Genomic DNA, 19,761 nt, shown 5'->3' with positions numbered 1-19,761 from the left:
AATCGGAAGCTGTGCCTTGGTTTCCAAACGTTTTGGAAGTCGAATGGACTTCCGGAATGGGTTCTGTTTGACTTCTGAGTTACCACTGTATATAAATAGCGGGAGTTGTGGCCCTACAGATATTGCTGTGCTACATGTTCACCAACCCTGCCCTAGAGCATTGCAGTCACAGTGGAGAACAGAGGACTAATTGGACAACTAGCCTGACCTGGTATAAGGCAGCTCACTACATCCCTAAGAAGCCGGCTGCTTTAAACCGGTATTATTACATCAAACACGATTAGGCCATTTTGTGATTAGTGATTAAAAGACTAGAAAGGCGCTCCATTCCTAAAGGAGGCATTAGAGAGTTAATTAAAAGTTTTAATCTTCCTCAAATTAAAAGCAAATCTAAATTCATCCCTTAAAATTGCTTTTTCCTGATTGAATGACGCAAAATTCAAATGCAACCTAGAAGGATCATTGTTCTATATCTATCTGTATTCCGTTCCAGCGGCAAATACAACATCCAAATAAGCAGAAAAGGCCTCCCAGTTTTAATTTAATTTTGATCAAAACCCAAATAGCACTGTGCTTACATTTTACAAAAAAAATCAATCAATCAAGGTTTTACACATTGTTCTTAAGGAAGGACTGCCCCCTTCTGGCCACACAACAGAAATGTTCCCAATTAATCTTACTGCTAAGTGTCATCAAACCTTTCTTTCCATGTGAAATTACTACGCAGTGATAAATCTATGAAATCAGAAAACTGTTGAACTACAGGGTTGTAAATTTTACAACCACAAGTATGTTTGGCATTGAAATTCACATTTAATGCTTTGACCAATGTAAATGTGTTCTACACATTTTCCAGCATTCAAAAAATAACATTAGCTCTTATCTTATTAACTTGGCATCTTTGCTTGGGTGCGCAGGCTGCCACCAGGGGCCATATGTCTATTTGATGCCTGTTATCTATATTTGATTACCAACTTTGCCATAAATTTCATGCAACATCAATCAACATAAAATTGCATAAAGGCATCAAAACCTCAACATCTTCAGTGGCTTAAAATTGCAGAGGTCTTCTTGATCCATTATAGCATATGGCTGTCCTCCAACCATCACTAGGCTGTCCAGTGGTGTTATTTTATCATTACAGGATCTGTGCTTATTCATTGCTCCTTTATTATTTTTTTGTAAAGGATTTCCCCTCTAGTGGCCTTCATTGTAATGGATGCAGTGGGCAGGAAGCACCTATCTAGCTTTATTATGCATTCTTAGTTATGAGAGTTGCTTCATTCAAGTCAGCCGAAAGACACATACAAAACACCACAGTGTGGCTATAATTGCATTTCATTATCTTGAAGATTTTGTTTAGTGTTTGAACAGCTTGGTGAAACGCCCTGCAGAGCCAGAGGAGGACTCACAGGAGTTCAGAAATGCAGGGGATCCACAGAAAGATACATCAGGTCTAACAGTTTATTAAAGAAGGTTATGAACTTACAACAAAGGTCCAACAGTTCCCTCCTTGCCCCGATCACAGCATTCTGCAGGATGGACTCCACAGAAAGGAGATTACTTGTCTGCACTCAAGTAAAGATACACAAAGGCCCTGGCAGGCTAAGTCACCTGGGAACACAGGTGGATGGTATTAATCATTACCTCCCCCTCTAGCTATGCCTGGGGCTACATCAAAGCATGTGAAATGCATATGAGCTCAGTGCTACAGCTGCTACCAGTTAGGTAGGGGTCATCTTGACCATCAATATGCTGCAAGCGAGGCTTCCAGACCAGCTTGCCTTTTCGGGTCAACACATTTGGCTACTTGATCTATGCACTGTTACGCATGCAATTGACTTCATTGAAAAAAAGAGTAGTGCAGAATTATTAAAAGCAGATAATAAAATAGCCAGGGCTGAGCAAGATCAGAAAACACTCCCATTGCTGCCACCCTTCAAAAAGAACAAATTAGCAGAAGTAATTTGTGACATTTGCACAAAATTGGCTGTTTGGGAGGCTTTTAGAGGCTCCAGTTATGAAGGGACAATGATAATGAAGGACAATGACTGGGAAGAAAAATGCTACCAAACATTTCTATAGACATCCAGGCCAGTAGAAAACCATTAGTCTGTTAATGTACAAAGATAACCTGCTGGCCTTTCTCTCTGATAAAATACTCAGATCAATGGAGGGCAGCTTTTTATCAGAGAGAGGCAAGAATCTGGCTCTCTGGGGTCACACAGTTCCTCAAGAGAGGAGGATTCTGGGCTGTTGAGCAAATGTCTCATTTTCAACTGTCTCCATTTCTCTTTTCTAACCAGCAGTCCTGGTGGCATACAGAGCAATGACCCAGCCCTCAATACACAGAGGTCCTGGTTTAAACCCCATGGCACCTGGCATATAGTGTGTGCTTTAATTAAAACTGAGATTGTTTCATTTTAAAAAAATATGTAGACCATTAAAATAGACAGTGGCACATATTAGCTCAGCAAACTTCATTGACACCAACTTGAATCAAATTGCATGTCCCTTCAGTAGCGGACAAGCAAGGAATCTGGAAATCCACTCCTTTCTGGGTGTACAGATGTAGCATGGCATCCAGCTGGCTTACCTCTGGAAGGCTGCCGTTCAAAGACTGTTTAGAGCTGTGCATCTACACACACACACACACACACACCATCATTTTTGTCCCAACAGCTGCTCCCCCAGTGCTTTGATAAAAGTATCTGAGGATGTTCTTGAAATTGACTCAGGTTTTATGAAACGGATGTCAGATTATGCATCAGGTAGAACAGAGGAGATATCAGAAAGGCAGACTTGAACATCTACTGTGCAGACATTTAATTCGGGATTGGGAACAGAATGCTAGATGAACTGGGCCTCTGGCCTGATCCAGTTCTTTCATTAATTTAACAGAAGAGTGAAAACTGGAAAGAGAATTTTGTTATTAATGTGTTTTCGAAGTATTTGAAGAAAAGTGGCAGCTTTTAGACTGAAAATCTAAAAGCCAAAATATGCTATTGTTTATCAAATGTCAGCCACAGCACCTGTGAACCAAGGGAAATGCCTGTATAAACATCATGATTACTGTGATGGACCAGGTGCAAGTTACTGGATTACACTTACCTTGTAACCTCTTCTCACTAATACTTTCCCCCTGTTAAATCAAATTCATCCTTGTATGGTCGGTTGATTTATAAATCAATGTTTGGTGCAATTATATTAGCCAAAATCCATGCTGATGGTGAATAATACATGGCGAATTTCAAAGGAGGTAATTCACCAAAATGAGATTAGTTCAATGGAAGTTGAAAAAGAGTGGCTTGTATCCAATGCAATGCTAAGTAAACATCCTACCAAGGCAAGGATTCCCACTTGCACTATTGGACTTCTCTTCTTCTTCTCCCCCTTGCATACCCTGCCCCCTCCCCTAATCTGCTCCAGAGAGTTGAGGGGAATCCCAAAACAAATTTAGGAGCACACAGGTAAAGTCCCATTGCACAAGTGGAAATCCCACAAAACCCTGTTGCCCTTGAAATATGTTGTGGACAATTACCTTTTGTTAATTGGACAGCAACAGCCAATTCAATATTTTGAATTGCTTGCTACCAGTTAACAGATAAAAGCGCAGATGTGTTGTGGTGCTTGCCCAGAGAACTCAAAGAGTCTGTAAGCCCAGACAGGCAGTCTATCTTCCTGGAGAGAATTCTATAGGAAGCCAGTGCAGGTTTTTTAACACCAGTGCCATGTGCTGGAGGTCAGTTCCCAGACCAGTCTAGCCATAGTATTCTGCACTAATTGAAGCTTCCAGACCAGACCCAATGGCATCCCCCCATAGGGCGCATTGCAATAATCCACCCTTGAGGTTACCTGCATGTGAACCACAGTGGTCAGGTTATCCCTATCCAGGAACGTCCAGAGCTGACAAAGCTCTGGCCACAGAGGCCACCGAAGCTTCAAATGACAATGGTGGTTCAAGGAGTATTCCCACGCTGCATCTCTTCTCCTTCAGAGGGAATGCAACCCCATTTCGTTCAGCTAACTCTCCCAGAAGACCACCCATCCACAAAGTCGCCCAGGGTTCACACTCAAGCTTGTTAGGCTGAAAGGGGTCTCATGCCACAGTGGTCCTTAAGTGGGAAAACGAAGGTGATTGATGAAGAAAAAGATGAAATAGGTGTTTATGCATACCCATAGCCTGTGCACCTCTCTCGTTTGTTCACAAGACTTAGAGAATTTCTGAATGTGCAAGCCTGCCATTTGTGGGGAAAGAGTGATGCGGGTGTACACTTTATGTTACCCAACATCCTCTTACAAAATAGATACAAGGACAGCACAGTTGAAACTTTGAGTCACGACTGACCTGCAGTACCAAATCAGGACCAGACCTGCAAGAAATTCAAGGTTCAGATAAGAGGACTTGTATTGTGCCACATATGTTGGGATCAAGAAACAGGTGTGTGTATTTGAAATGAGGGGATCTACTCGGCCAAAGTTAAGGCCGGTCTAAGTCTCATCAGTTTCAATAGGCGACCTAAACATGGGCTGGAATGTGCTTTTGGAATTTTAAGAATGCTTAGGCTTGCCTGGGTTGTGCTGATGTTCTTTGGTTAGGCAAATGCAGGAGTCTATACTGAAAGAGACCAGGATAGCCACACGCAGCCATGACAACACTATTCCAATATTTCCCCCCATATTATTTTATTTGACAGGCATTTACAACGTTCCATTCATATACCTAAAAACATAAAAATAGACCTTCTTTCAGCTTATAAAAGAAATATATAAGAACCTTTGACATTGACAGTTCATGACGTTATGTACAAGAACAATGGCACCCTCCAAGTACAGGACGTTCAGCATTTGACAAGCTTATTGTATTCTACTGGGGACAGCTAAAACATTGTCATGTCTAATAAATTGGTACACAACCGACTTGAATTTAAATATAGTGAGATAACACAGGGTGTAAAAACCTTGCTAAAGCTTTTTAAGAAAACAATGAAGAGATTGCAAAAGTTAAAGACAATAAAACTTTCAAAACACTGAATATAGTGCGGGTGAGACTCCAATATTGGCTGGGACACGAGGCAGCTGGTGCTGCCGCCCGGTAACATTTTCCATTCACGTCTCAAAATATAGCCACAGCTGATTGTATAAAATAGAATCCCTAAAGCTATTATAAAATTTTAGGCTTTCAGCGTACCTACTAATGTGTCAAACATCAATAGATACAAAAATGATCCCTTCAAAAAACCCCAAACCAAACAACAAAACTCTCTCCCCCCCCCCTTTTTTCCGCAGATCAAAACTAAAATGGGAAAGCTATATAAATATTTAAACAGAAAAAGTGCTCTTTAAAAATTATTTGGAAATCTTTAAATTTCGGTCACAACTTTACCCTGTTACAGATGTTTAAATAAGAATTTTTTAATTGAAAAAAAGAAGAAGTTTTATTGTTCAGAACATTGCTCATATTCCACAGTGGGTTGGGGCAGGGGAGCAATCAATAAGTACACTGATATCACAGAGGATAATAATAGGAGGAGGTCAGGTTTTTTGGCCACAAAATGTTCAATTTTTCCTGAGCCCTAACTTCATCAACCACAGAGGATCAAACTCATCCTAGACGCAGACTGCCTATTCCAACAGAATTTACAGCAGGGATTAATTTAACCCTCTTGGTTTCTCAGCTATTTAATGACATTGCTAACTTAATTCCAGTCTCAAATATGTACAGCTGTCCAGTTTTATTTTTATTTTACAAAAAGGAAAAAAAGATTATCCCTAAGAGTTTCCAGTTTAGAATTATACTATAAAACCAACAGCCTCAACCCTTTCTAAAAGGGTTGCTTTACATCCTAGAGTTGGAACGAAAACACAATCTCATGCACCTTTACTCGGAAACAAGTCCTGCTGTGTCAAATGAGACTTAGTCCCTAGCAAGTGTGCATAAGATTGCAGGCTAACACTGTAAAATTCCCATCCCTTTGTGCCCTTGCATTTCAGGTAAAATACAAAAAAATATCTTTTTCAAGTGTTAAATTTGGATCTCTTTTTCAAATAAAAAAAGAGTTTGGCATTGTTATAATTTTTTCCTTTAATGTAAAACTAGAACTTCCAACGTTGACATTAAATCAGACGAGCCACAGACCAAAGAGAACTCGGCACAACATAAATTCCAGATTTTCCCTCACACATTCCTAAAATATACATAGTGTTGCTGGATCCAGAGATCCTCCCTTGGTGACAGTAAGCTTTGTGAATGCTACTGCGTACAAGTACCTCCCATGCCAAACAAATGTTTGGTGTTGTCAGTACTGATCACTTGTGAAGGGATGGGAGAAAGGGGAGCCTGGTTCTGGTTCCTCCCCAAGCAAGTGACTGGACCATTCTGAGCTGACAGCCCCAAATATCTGTTCAGCAGTGCATGCGCAGTGCAGGTCCACCCCATGCATACCCCTGGGTACTGAATGAAATATTTTTTTCCCCTCCACTCAAATGCCAACCATGGCATGCACTGATGTCCGCTTCTTGGCATGGAACTCCCTTGCTGGATGAGAGTGAGAAATGTTGACGTTTAAGGGGGATATAAGTATACTGCAGCCTGAAAGACTTAATCCTTGCAGCTTCCTTGCTGAAGATGAACCCATGATTGACATGTCACATATAAAATTTGTTTGCTGCTTGTGCTATCAACTTAAGCAAATTTGATGCATTTTTATTTTTATTTTTAAAAAAACCCACATACACACAACCACAGCAATGTGTATTCTAGTAAGATCTATGCATCACATTTCAATATGCAGCGCCTGATTAGTTTCGAATAAATAAAGCCCTTGGTAATGTACAGAGAAGGACTCAAGCTCATTCCAGTTTGTTTTGCTTCCCCCTCCCCTGTTATGCATTACCTTAAGGGAAACGAGAAGGTGGGGGAGAGGCTGTGTGGTTTCAACCAGTTTAGCTGCCATAACTGTATGTGCAAGTGTGCATTCCATAGGGTCATTCTCCACAATGTGTAAGGGGTGGGTTGGGGGCACATCTATGCCTACCATATAATGAGAAAGTGGCAGGTCTAAAGCTCAGTGTTCAGTTTCCTTGGTGGTACGAAATCTTCACGGCGGACCCAGATGACCTCTTCACTGTTGCCTTCCATGCTGCCATTAATTCCAGAGAGAGCAGCTTGCTTCTTTAGCTGAGTCATTCTGGATGCGTGCGTCCCCAAAGCAAACCGCACTTTGTCGCCTCGGCACGACTGACTGCTTGTAATGGAAGCTGCCTGCAGCTGCTCCTGAAGTTCTTTTTCCACCATGGTGCTCCGCAGAGGCTCGCAGTATTCTTCGTCATCACTGAGAATGTCGGTTTCTTTAATGTCCTCTTGCTCTTCGTACTGGCCGAGGTCAAACTGTTCTTCTACCCAGCGGTCAGTGTCCTTGTTGTTGGAGGCCTGCTGGGGCTCTTTTTCAGGACTGCTGGCGAACACGGCATCTGAATCAATGGTAAATCTGTTTCGAGCCAGCCTCCTCCGCCGCCTCCCAAGAGACTTGCTTGGGGCAGACACTGTGTGCACACACAAAAATAAAACCCCAGATGCTTTTACAAACAATTGGTTACAAAACACTTCCCCCCAGAATTTGGCTTCCAAATCCTTTTTCATAATTATGTTAGTCAAGGGTCAACTGACAAGAAGAAGGGTGGGCAATTTTTACACCAACGTTTTCTGTGCAGGCAACTTGAATTTTAGACAGTTTCTGGGAATTATAAATTTTGCCAGTGACCTTTGAGAAATCTAGCCTCTAGCAGCTCCTCACACTAGGATAATGGACCCCATTTTGTCACTTAATTGTTTGCTTTTCATGCCAGGGCCATAGTGACAAACTGCCAATCCTGCTTTGTGGAAAGGGTGGTTGGTATTTAATGGTCCTCCATTCTTTGCAGCTCTATTATTCTATGGCACAGGTTGGGAAACTTTTGTCAGCCTGAGGGCCATATCCCCTCATGGGAAGCCTTCCAGGGTCTGCCTGCCAGAGATGGCAAGAGGCAAAAATGGCTGCAGTAGCAGAAGCGACTCTTACTTTTGTACATACAGTGGGTTGCATTCTAGCCATGCAAAAGTCAGAGGTGCGGAGCTACGCTGGTGAAGGGTGTGGCCTGATGGAAGGACTGCAGCTTGCGGAGCGTTCCAAAGGCTGGATTCAGAGGCTTGGTGTTTGGTCCGCAGGCTTGAACGTCCCTGTTCTAAGATCTGCTTAGAGGGGAAACATGCTTTCCCAAGAATTCTGCATGTCTTGCAGTGAATGCCATAGCTTTTGATTGGGGGGGGGTGCACTTGTGCACCCAGAAGGAACAAGCAATGGGAGACGCATGAAGAAATGCTGTTCAGTAAGATTCCCTGACACATGCATCTCCCCTTCAGGCCATTCACTACATGACAAATGGTGTCCATGCTCAATAGGTCTCTGATGAACTAAAGAAACCCAAAATGCCCCATGTGTAAATGCAGACCACCCAACTTTCTTATGTCTTACACCCTCTTTAAGGCAGTGGCGTAGCGTGGGGGGTGCAGGGGGGCCCAGCCACACCGGGCGCAACATCTGGGCGCGCGCGCTCGCACTCGCAGCTCTCTGCCCCTACCTGGCTCACGGGTTAGGGGGCGCAAATTACTTGCCTTGCCCTGGTGCTGAAAACCCACGCTAAGCCACTGCTTTAAAGTTTCAATGAAATGGACCAAAAATATGTATTTAAGGAAGGATCCAATTTCCTATTCCTTCTTGCTTAATTGTGAGCTTAAGAGAGGGAAGTGAGTTAAGATTATACCCTCCTCCCCAGAAGCCGCATAGCACAGGCTAAGTACCTGTTCAGAGAAGTTTTTAACGTGTGATATTTTACTGTATTTTTGGTTTCCATGGAAGCCGCCCAGAGTGGCTGGGGAGGCCCAGCCAGATGGGCGGGGTATAAATAATAAATTATTATTATTATTATTATTATTATTATTATTATTATTATTATTAAGTATGGATCAGATCCAGAGACTGTAGGGAGCTGATAATGAATAGATGCTAAAGAAGACTGTACAAGTCCATGGATGTGTGTCTATTCCAAAGGAGAAGCAAACCCATTTGTTCATTCTCAAGAGGTCCTCCCAGCAACCGTGTAGCTATTCCAGTACAAGTTACTCGCTTGTGAATTAGGCTCAGACCTAATTCTAAGCTGTTTGATACTTAACCACCAATCAGAAACACCCCCAAACCTGACATCATAAAGTTAACAGTCAGGTTGTAGAATTTTAAAGTGGAGAAAAAGGTAGAGCATTACACAGTTCCTGCTCTCTTGAGACAAATGGTCTGCTATTTAGGAACAAAAGGAGTCAGCAGGAAATTAAGGGAGCTCTACAGCAGAAAGCAAAAGGCCAGTTTGTTTTTCCTCAGCACTCATAACCAGGCCTCTGAGGTGCAGAGTCTTGCACAAAAAGTCCTGCTGTGAATATTATTGGTCTGTTACAAAAGAGGTAAAAATACCCAGGACACACGGTTAATTTTTCACTTAGATCCAAGATAAAAATCCTGTAAAGCTCCATATTTTGCTTTTTCCTGAAGACAGCACAGCTTTTCGTCTCTACTCCCCTGTCCCACAATCATATGCTTTCCAGTTTGTTAGATTGCTGAAGGTCAACTGATAATGTGATAATGCAACCACCTGCCCTAAGTCATGGGGAATGCAGGTAGTCCCCACCCCCACCCCCAAAAGGCAGCCTATGAAATAAATAAAAGATGGAGACAGAAGCTGAAAAGTCAGCAATTTCCCTCTTGCTTCAAGGTCTACTACTAAATTGTGTAGGCATGGATCCACCTTACAAGGGGTCTTCTGAGGACAGAGACACTTGCCTTCCTAAACGTAAATGTCTGCCTATTGGTAACACATCTGATGGACTTGTAAAGAACCCCACCTGGATAACTTTCAAGCTTGAAAGGTGCTTGCCAAAGTGCAACCCCCCACACCCTGAGCAATGTGCTTTTAAAGGAAGAGTGAATTTGAACTCAGGAGGAACATGAAAGCACCACCACCATTTTGCACAAATAAAGAACTCAGGTGTGTCTTACAGCGGTGGTTGGGTTACCGAGATCTTGAAAAGCTGTAACCCTACAGTACCTGCCCTGTTCATAGCTGGCCTTGCACCTTTTAAAGCACTCAGTCTTTTTCCTCCAAAAGGAACATACTGCTGGGATGAAGGCAAACTTTCAGTTTTAAGAAGCTGCCTTCTGTGCTTGTCGCGTAATATTGAGTGAATAGACTTCAGAAAGTCCTTCCGATGATCTGGGGAACTAGATGAAAGAAAGAAAGAAAGAAAAAAGGGAACACAAGTAAGGCACCAAGCTAGCAAAACTGTTTGCATTTGCATTCTATTTATTTAGCTTAATTTGCTGTATAATGTTGCAAGCTGCTGTACAATCTTAACTGAGTTCACCCTCACAAGAATCCTGTTAGATCAGCCACTGTTCTCACACTACAGACCGGGAACTAAGGAGCAGAACAATGTCAAGGCCACAGAAAGACCCTGGCAATGATCAAAATTAAACCCAGGTTTTCCAGTTCTATGCCCAGCTTTCCTCAACATTATCTAGTCCTCTATCTAACTATTGATCTGTTCATTCATCTTTTGATAGCTGCTCTTGGCTGTGGCTTTCAGAGTGGCTTACAATAAACAGTAACAATAAGCTTCATTACAAGAGTCAAATATATTTGTATATTTAAAAACAGCACTCTCTTACCTACAACAAAGGTGGAATGACCTCTCTGGCCTGCCTTCAGACTCAGATTTCACATGAACAATCTCACAGACAGAATTGGCCTCTGTGTCTAGAAGAAAGATAAAAACACTTTAAAAAAACCGTGTTTTGAATTTTCATGGCTACTACGGCCATCCCCCGTGACTGACAAAAGGGAGAGCTATGCAAAATTCACCAGGACTGTGTGAGCATCAGCTTCTAAAGGCTGCACCAAATGAGAGTTTGGGTACTTCCAGAGGAGCCACAGACTGCACAATCCACATTTTAAAGCAAAGAGAATGAAATAAGAGAACAGCCAAGGCTACTCCTTTGGGACGATCTCTTATTGCTTATTCTGTGGCTTCAAGGGCAACATTGACAGTCGTAAGTTGTTCTCTCGAGCCTGCAATACCATGTTACAGCACAACAGAGAAAAGAATTGTAGGCTCACTTGCCACAAAACTATTCCGCTATCTGTTTTAGGGCTTCCTGCAGCTTCTCTGCTTGCTAGTGGGCTTCCAGCTGTTCAACAAGATTCAGCTTTCACCGGAGTGAACCTAACAACTCATACAGCCAGGCCACATGCAGTGCACACCAGCAGCGCATATTAGGAATACTTGTTTCATGCACTTCAAAAAAGTGTCTCTCTATTTACTCTCCATGACAGCAGTTTCTGGAGATCAGATCAGACAATAGAATTTTTGTAGACCGACATGCAGAATGACAAGGCAAGTGAGTTGCAATCAAGTAAGGGCCAGATGAACATCAGTGCTAACCTAAACCACCTTGGAAACACAATCTGGCAGCTTGAGGGTTTAAACCTTTCTTTATATATGTAGGAAATGAACGGTGGTTTGCTTGTTTTAATGGTTGGTCAGCAACATGAAGCCACTGGTTCAAAGGAATTGGGAATGCTCTGAAATAGGAAAAACTAACATTGCTATAGCATAGGACCCAGTGGTTCCCAGCAAGTCTTTTGAGTGACTCAAGCTCAGCAGTGATCAACCTCAAATAAGGCTGCCTACATGCTTAAACAAGCATTTCACTGAACATGGCAAATGAGGTCTGGGAGCATGGCAGGATGATTCATTCAGTGCTCAGAAGAATGACTTTGAGTGGCTTACAGTATATTAAAGAAATCAGTCACAATACTCCATCAAAATAAAAAATTTAACAGGCAAAGATTTAAGCAATTTCCTCTTTTAAAATTAGTCAAAATTTAGGCAAAGGTTTGCTGACATCTCTCACTTATGTGGCGGCAGCAGGGAGGCCATCCCTGAGCAAGATGTCTCAGCACCACCAAGGTGTTACCACCACCAAAGAGGCTCTAGAGTTAATGGTGAACCACTGCAATTAAATGGCAGGATAAGAGCCATTTCTCATAAGAGCCAAACTCATAAGAGCTTCCTCAAAGGATCTGAAAGCACAAAAACTGGGGAGGCTTCCTTCAGTACATAGGTCATGTGGGACATTTAAGGTTAAAACCAGAATAATGAACTGCAGTCAGAAAGAAGTAATTAACCCATGTTTTTGGAGTGATATTGTATGGGTTCTACACTCGTGCCAGTGTAATAATGAATTTTGAAACCATGGTAGTTTACAAACTTTTTTCAAGGGCAGCCCACACAGAGTTCACTACAGCAGAGCCCAATCTAGAGATCATGTGTTTCAATTTCAGGAGAAGCTGAACAGCCACATTTGCCAAACCAAAAGGCATGGTATGCTAGGCAGTTGCTGTGTTTTTTCAGTCTTTAATTTGGTTTTACATTGAAGAGTCTGTTGAGGTTATTTTCTATTTTTCTGTTGTTGGAACTCGCTTTTATTTGCTCCATTTTTTGTATGTATGTTTTGGTACCTGCCTTGAATGTTTAGAAAAGCACAAAGGTTTTTAAGTAAGATAAACATATCGTGGATGTTGGCTCATATTATGGCTCTATGATCTGTATTGTTTTCTTGGTACTGTTGCTATGGGTTGGTTTGTCATGACCTTTGGCTAGAACAACAAACTTACATTGTAGTAAAAAATAAATTAAAAACAGATCCAAACACAAAGAAAAATGTTTGCTTGCTACCTGCGCTTGCTGGTGCCCGAACTTGCAGAGCTTCTAAAGGAATCATGTGACGGAAACGGAATGGGTCTGAGTCTTCGTATATTGAAGCCCTGTGTGATCCTCCCTATATAAGAGTGGGGAGAGAACCATGCCTATTATTATTTTTATAGCACTGACTTCACACCTGTGGTCTGAAGTATCCAGAAAAATAAAGCTAATGAAACTCTTTCCTACGAATGTGTTTTCCCTTTCCTTTAGCAATCTATCTCTGCCCATTTCTTAAGAAATAATGTTGCTAGCCAGCACTGCATTCAGGTTTCTTTCATTCCACTTGCCTGGGAATGAAAGGCAATCACTCCTCTGTTGACCACCTCCCCATCCCACAGACCTGAGAAAACTTTAGGTTCAAATATCTCACAAATACTATTTGTCAGTTTTATTTTGCAGTGTGGTGTACTGTCCATAGTATACTGTTCGTAGCTTCTTCCAGATCTGGGAACTGGTAATGACTTATCAAAGGTCCGCTCAGCTTCTCTCAGCTAGTAAAGTACTACGGCAGTGTTTCTCAATCTTTTTCAACCCATGCCCCCTTTTTACTAACATTTAAATACTACACCCCCTTCAAACCTGGCTCCCCTAATTATTTTATTTGAATTTTCAAAAGGATTAAAACACTCCTGCCCCTCCGATCTACAATAGCCCCGCCAACGCCCCTCCACATTTGAGAAACACTGCACTGCACAATGCAAGGTGTGCAGTGCATTGTGTAGTTGCTGACTGCGTCCAAAATAGCAACTGCAAGTGCCTGCAATGATTCTGACAATGCCATATGAAATTGAGGAGAGCTGCTTAATATAAGCAACAGTTGTGCTCAGTTCCTTCAAAAGAATTGGGGTGAGCAGCACTGTCCACCTCAAGTTGCCCATCTGACTTTACTGCGATGTTGACCTATCCATTGGGAGGCTACCTTTGAAGGACAGCATTGTGCCCCTCAAAGGCATCCTGATTGCTGCTGTCGCCAGCTTCCCAGCTGAGAGGCAACCTGCGAGCACAATGCTATCTGTACACTTGGAGGTGGCATGCTTCTGAATACCAGCCGCTGAAACAAGCAGGAGGAAAGAGCGCTGTTACACTCAGATCCTGCTTTGTGGGTTTCGCACAAGCATTTGGTTGGCCACTGTGAGAACAGGATGCTGTACTAGACGGGCCATTGATCTGATACAACAGGGCTCTTCCTGTGTTCTTGAAGCCAACAGAATGATGCCTCTGGAGTCCTTCAAAGACAGTCTGGCTTCTGCCTCCACATCCCTTCCTGAGAGGTGACTTCACATGTGTGACTCTGACTATCTACTGGGAACTGCAGGGAAGTTTCAGCATGTGCCAGTTTTAAATACTGATAGTGTTATTTACTGTAATAGAAAAACTTACCAACTTTTTCTTCTGTTTGGAGCCATCTTTATAGACAAGAACCACAGCAGTTTTGAATACTAGAGAGGGACCAAAATATATAGAAAACCAGTAATTTGTAGTGTGGAATAGATTGTTAAGTCAAAGTAGTGGGAAAAGGGGAGGTGGATACATTCCCAAGTACATATCCCATGCGCCCAAACAACTAAGTTTATGCTTGGAAATTTCAAATGCTTATCACATCATCATCATTTTATTATTTATACCCCACCCATCTAACTGGGTCGTCCCAGCCACTCTGGGCGGCTCTCAAAATACATAAAAACATAATAACATTATCATTGAAATATTTTACAATAAAAAACATGGTTGGGAAATATTATACATATGTAATGCTGATACATTAGCTTTCAGAACAATCCTGCTAAGGAATATAGTGATGGCGGGGGATTATGAATGCAAAACATAAAAGACATAGCTTATTAAAAATATGAAATAATTTATACTGTCTAGAATAGATGCTGGCAAAATCAAGTGTCAGTACACTGTTTCCCCCACACACACCCCAACTGCTACAGATATATTATTATACCTTTGCATGCAAGTATTCTAAATCAGGGGTGGGCAGAGAATATATCTCAATCTACTGGTATATCTCTGATTGGTTTGCAGTAAATAGGCATGGATTTCTGACTTCCCCTCATCCTAAAATTACATTCCTGAAATGAAGAAAGATTAAGGTAAACAGGAATGGGTTTGAGCATGGAAGGAGTGTGGGCACCATTCAGCTCTGATACCAAAAGCAAATTTATGGAATTTAATACTAAATTCATGTCTTTTGCATCAGGCTCTGGTTGGTGGATGTAAGTAAGGGCTCTAATAAAAAACGAAGCACATCTCACAAACTTGAAGTCTGCCCACCACAGTTCTAGATTATAGCTTTATATTAAAAACATTACAGACACTTAAACTGGTTATCATCAAACTGCATATTGTGGGAATTATTTTATGCAATATAATGGATTACTCCAGAGCAAGCAGTTTAATGATTACCACTTAATTTTCTTGATTGAATAAGGTTCATATAAGCAATCAACATAATAGTAGTTCATATATTTAAAAAGGACAAAATTCAGTGAACAAAGTCCCAGATATCCATAAGTTACAAAGCCAATGTATTACGTCAAAAGAGGTTTTTAAAAAATCCATGCTGCTAATCTTATTAAATTGTCATGCATTCCTAGTTCATCTGCAGGCAATTAATTCTGCCACACTGCTGTGCTAAGGAAAGGAACCAGCATCAACATTTACATGGGAGTAAAATGTAGGCCAATAGCCCCGATGGATCTAAATTGAGGATGGAAGGAGAAACTGGTTGATCATGGTTAGACACCATTTTCAACCAGAGCAGACTGGGCTCCTAAATTTACATGACTGACATGTAAAGAGCAATTTTCAGGATATGCTGATTCAGTTCAGCCAAAACCTATAAGCTCATGGTACCCATGCCTAACCTACTCACAATGCAGAGGCGATTTCATGAACTATATATTCCACATGGCAGGAGGAGCAATTTTGGTGCATGGAAGTCCTGTGGTACAACAGACACTACTTTTTTTTAGGGGAAGGTGCTTTTTCTTGCACTTACTGTTTATTGCTAAAGCAGTTTGCATTTAAGCACTGGCCTGGTAGTCCACCCCTAGCAGCAAGGACTCCTATGCAGGCCAAACAGCAGGGATAGAACACTCTGTCCCTCCCCTTTGCCTAGCATAAAAGCCAAGCAGACTACCAGAAGAAGGAAGTCCCCTCTTCTGTGCCCAGCACAAAAATTTAGCAGGCTGCTGCAAGAGGGAGACAGCTCCACATTTCTCTTCTGCCAGGCCCCAGCACGGTTGCAGGCTAGCAACTTTTGTGGGCTTATTTGCAAGGCTGTGTTAAAGCACTAACCTGGAATGGTAGGAGACTCCCCTGGAGCTATGACCCTGGAAACAATCATTGGCAAATTCTGCTTAAGTTCTAAATGAAAACTATCATTTGCTTTGTTTTTTGGGGGGGAAAGCACATACCAAATGCTGCCAATTCAGGTTCCTTTTTCCACTTCCCAAGCGATGTGGGAGGATTAAGCCAGATGACTGTGGTGTGCAAAAGTAAGTCTCCCATAGAAAGATCTGCAACCTGCCAACCAGAGAAACGCAGACAGAAAAGAAATGTCAGTGTGCATTTTAAAAACTGGTTTCATAAAATTATCGACACTGAAGCATGCAGGTGAATTCTTACAATGGGATTTTAAAATGATGGCTTTGCAAGTCTAAACAAAAGACATGATTCAAAAACTGCAACGTGTGTCAAACGAAGGCTTGGAGGAGCAGATCTTGCCCCTGGGCCTGAGATTCTCCATTCCTGGCCTACTGCAGGCTGTACTCCCTACCCCAAATGGAAGAGAGAAGATGCACTGGCTGGTGCTGAAAAGCAAGGCATGTGAATTTCATGTCCTCAGCATCAGCTGATGCTAGGAACAAGACAAGCAGTTCCAATTTTAGGCATTCCTAGTATATTTAAGATAACATTTTTTCTTTGAATGGTGCGTGGGTAAATGTAATCTAACATAAACCAATAAAACCCATACAATTTATTGGCTAAGATTTCTTTGAATGACAGCCCTAGTCCTAACAATTTCCATTTTCAGCTTCCAGATAGGCTTTCTTTACAGGTATTAAACATTACTTTCAAACGCACCATTGGCCACATCATTGTTTCGAGGAATATAGGCTGAAAGCAAAGGAAAAGGAAACAAACCCAAGCAACCTGGATATATAGATAGGGCAGTCATATAGTGCATGGGTTGGATAGTCATGTATTATTTATTTAATTTAATAATTTATAAACCACTTCCACTAATGCATCCCAAAGTGATTTAAAATATAACAAAAATATAAAACAGGTTTATATAAAATAGTTGCATATATAAAAACAATTACAGCTTATATGTAACAGTTTCAGACAACAGCAACACAGACATAAAATCAGTTTAAACCCAGCACAGATATCATCTGGGATAAAGATCTCCTTTCAGAAGGCTATTTATACCATACCAACACAGTACTTGAACCAGAATTTATACAATTGCCACCAAGGCATGTCTTCTGGAGTGTTTATGTGCTGTTTATGATTTGTGAGACAGTGAAAGAAAACAGAACTAACAACTAGAAATAAGAGATTAAATTCTTAAGTCACAAAAGATATATCATCCTTTAAAAAAAATAATCAAAATATCTTCCAAACTATCAAGAACATGCCCTTACCTCTTTTTTGTCTCCTGTTTGCTCTGCAATGAGCTGGTCAAACACAGCACCATATTCCTCATGGATTTTCTGCATTTCATTAATATGGCTGGCAACTTTGTTCATTGTTTTAATGGCCACTAGAAGAAGAAAGGCAAAGAAACAGAAAGCAATGAGAGTAGAGATACCAGACTGCATTACTATCCTTTGGGAGTGTTTATCTGCATTACATTTCTACTGCATTTTTAGAACATTTAGACAATTGTCCTTGTGCTCTTGGTTTGCAACACAACACCTTCCATCACAATGTATTTGACCTGCTGGCCGGGAATAGGTTATTCTTTTTCCTGCGTTATCTTTTTATTATGTTCCTCAGTCTACAGCAATGCTGTGATTTATCAGCCAAACAGGAGAGTTAGTTCAGGCTGGGCAGAGTGTGTGAAGGAGCAGTGATTAAATTTGGACTCACTGAACTACAGTCTTGATAGTACTGAGGGACAGTAGCTGTGCAATTTTATTTTTAATGAATCACAACCAGTTACGCAGCCATGCATACTACAGTATTGCACATACACCGTTTTTATCTACTCAGCAACACATGCAAAACTGAATGCTTTGCATGTCTTGATGCAACAGCACGACCACCCAAGGGTGTGATCAATTACAGAACAAAATGTGCAAGTGTTGCCCTGTGCATGCACTCTTAGAGACTATCTTCAAGCACACAGCTTCTCAATTAAGATCCCTAAAGTTTCCAGGGTGGGTTGACCTTATCTTTTCTGTACTGTGCATTGGCAAATCTGAGAACATGCAACAAAACTTTCTCCCTACCCCACATCTTCATAAGCAGGGACCAATTAAACCTCTAGGTGCAGGTTCCCCACATACCTTTAGCTATATGAACTCCTTTCAAGAGTTACAAATGTGGGTCACCTTGTAACATGTTAAGTGGCTCTACAGAACACAAGCAGGGTCCTCCTGGATTAGACCAAAGGCCTTCCTAGTCCAACATCCTGGTCTCCTGCAGCTGTCTGTGGGACACTCGCAAGCAGGATGCAGGAACATGTGACAAAAACAAACGCGTAATAAAACTTGGCACACATTAAGCTTTAAAATCACACTCAGTATCAGCTTACCATCCAGGTGATAATGTTCTTCACTGTCTGCATCAGTGAGGGCAAAGAGTTCTTTCAACAAAAGAGGGTACTTCAATATCCTCTGGATGGGTTTGATAAGGTACGACTCTAACGTTGATGAGTGTTGTCGTCTGGGATTCTGAGCATCCAAAAAAGCCTTAAACGCAGTGTCTGTCTTAGCTAAAGGATTGGAAATAAAAAGCAACTCTCAGGACATGATGAAAACATTTCGCTTCATTTTTAAAAAAATATTATTACATATTATTTATCTACCACTCTCTCTGCCTGAAGGTACTCAGGGTGGCAAACAAAATACAGATATACAGTAAGATGAATATTGTTAAATTTTAAGGTGTAGCCACCACCCGCATGGTTTGTGGGGTGACAGATTTCTCAAGCACCATTCCAACAAGAAAACAGGAAGGCAGGTGATATGGGGGGTGGGGAAAGTGGTGAGAAAAATACCCCAAACTCAAGCATGGAAATGTGACTTCATGAAAATGGATATGGAAACAGTCAGTTGAATGATGTGCCTATAATGGAATCAGCTGGCATGCGCAGGGTTTGTACAGGGAGGTAAGGGAGTGCAAATTTGCACATGGACTGCATTTTAAAAAAAAAATCCACTTGGAAGGCACAAGAGAAAAGTATTGTTGGCTGACAGTATTTGAAGATTGTGGTATGCAGCTTCATGGGCAGGTTGTTAACAGAAGGCCTCTTCCCTTCCTAGGGCTTGCTTCCTGGAGGAGAGCGGGGCTGTGGCACAGTGCTAAAGCAAACGCTTTACCTGCAGAGAGGTCTTAGGTTCAATCTCAGACACAACTAGGAAAGACTCCTGCCTGGAATCCTGGACAGCCCCTGCTAGATGGATCAATATTGATCTAGATGGACCAGTGGTCCAGCTTCTTCCCTGTAGTTTCCCATCAGATATTAAATGCTGTATGGCATAAGTGATTACATCCTCCCAACGCCATATGAACTTCCTTGGTTGCCACAAAGCTGATTAACGTTATATGACAATACATGAAGCAACTCTCCATCTCCTCTCCTACCTAGAGCTACCTGCCTCATCCCACCCATAGCACCAGCCAACACATACTCCATGTACACCATCCGTGATAAATATTCATATGGA

General features: G+C 41.6%; 1 protein-coding gene and 1 long non-coding RNA gene across 15 annotated transcripts in view; both read right to left on the bottom strand.

The window, feature by feature from the left end:
• Positions 1-4,661: 4,661 nt before the first annotated feature.
• Positions 4,662-19,761, bottom strand: part of TIAM1 (TIAM Rac1 associated GEF 1) — a 188,100-nt gene continuing 173,000 nt past the window's right edge. For 11 of the 14 annotated variants that reach the window (XM_083611258.1, XM_083611255.1, XM_083611246.1 and 8 more), the window contains 8 exons: positions 18,627-18,806; positions 17,512-17,630; positions 16,276-16,384; positions 14,231-14,289; positions 12,824-12,926; positions 10,755-10,842; positions 10,135-10,307; positions 4,662-7,545 (listed from right to left, as the gene is read on the bottom strand). In XM_083611258.1, the coding sequence (XP_083467384.1) occupies positions 7,061-7,545; positions 10,135-10,307; positions 10,755-10,842; positions 12,824-12,926; positions 14,231-14,289; positions 16,276-16,384; positions 17,512-17,630; positions 18,627-18,806 (1,316 nt within the window). In that variant the 3' untranslated portion in view covers positions 4,662-7,060. Of the gene's footprint in view, positions 7,546-10,085; positions 10,308-10,754; positions 10,843-12,823; positions 12,927-14,230; positions 14,290-16,275; positions 16,385-17,511; positions 17,631-18,626; positions 18,807-19,761 lie in introns of all 14 variants that reach the window. The other 3 variants (XM_083611247.1, XM_083611248.1, XM_083611250.1) reach the window with 2 other exon arrangements.
• On the bottom strand, positions 7,943-8,832 carry LOC310761460. Its single transcript, XR_014547507.1, has 2 exons — positions 8,688-8,832; positions 7,943-8,516 (listed from the first exon to the last, which is right to left on the bottom strand). It is a non-coding gene; the product is annotated as an uncharacterized lncRNA (long non-coding RNA).

This window comes from Podarcis filfolensis (assembly GCF_964270895.1).
Source record: "Podarcis filfolensis genome assembly, chromosome: 4".
NCBI classification, from domain to species: domain Eukaryota; kingdom Metazoa; phylum Chordata; class Lepidosauria; order Squamata; family Lacertidae; genus Podarcis; species Podarcis filfolensis.
The sequence above is the reverse complement of the archived record's forward strand: the minus strand, read 5'-3'. Positions and strand labels throughout refer to the sequence as shown.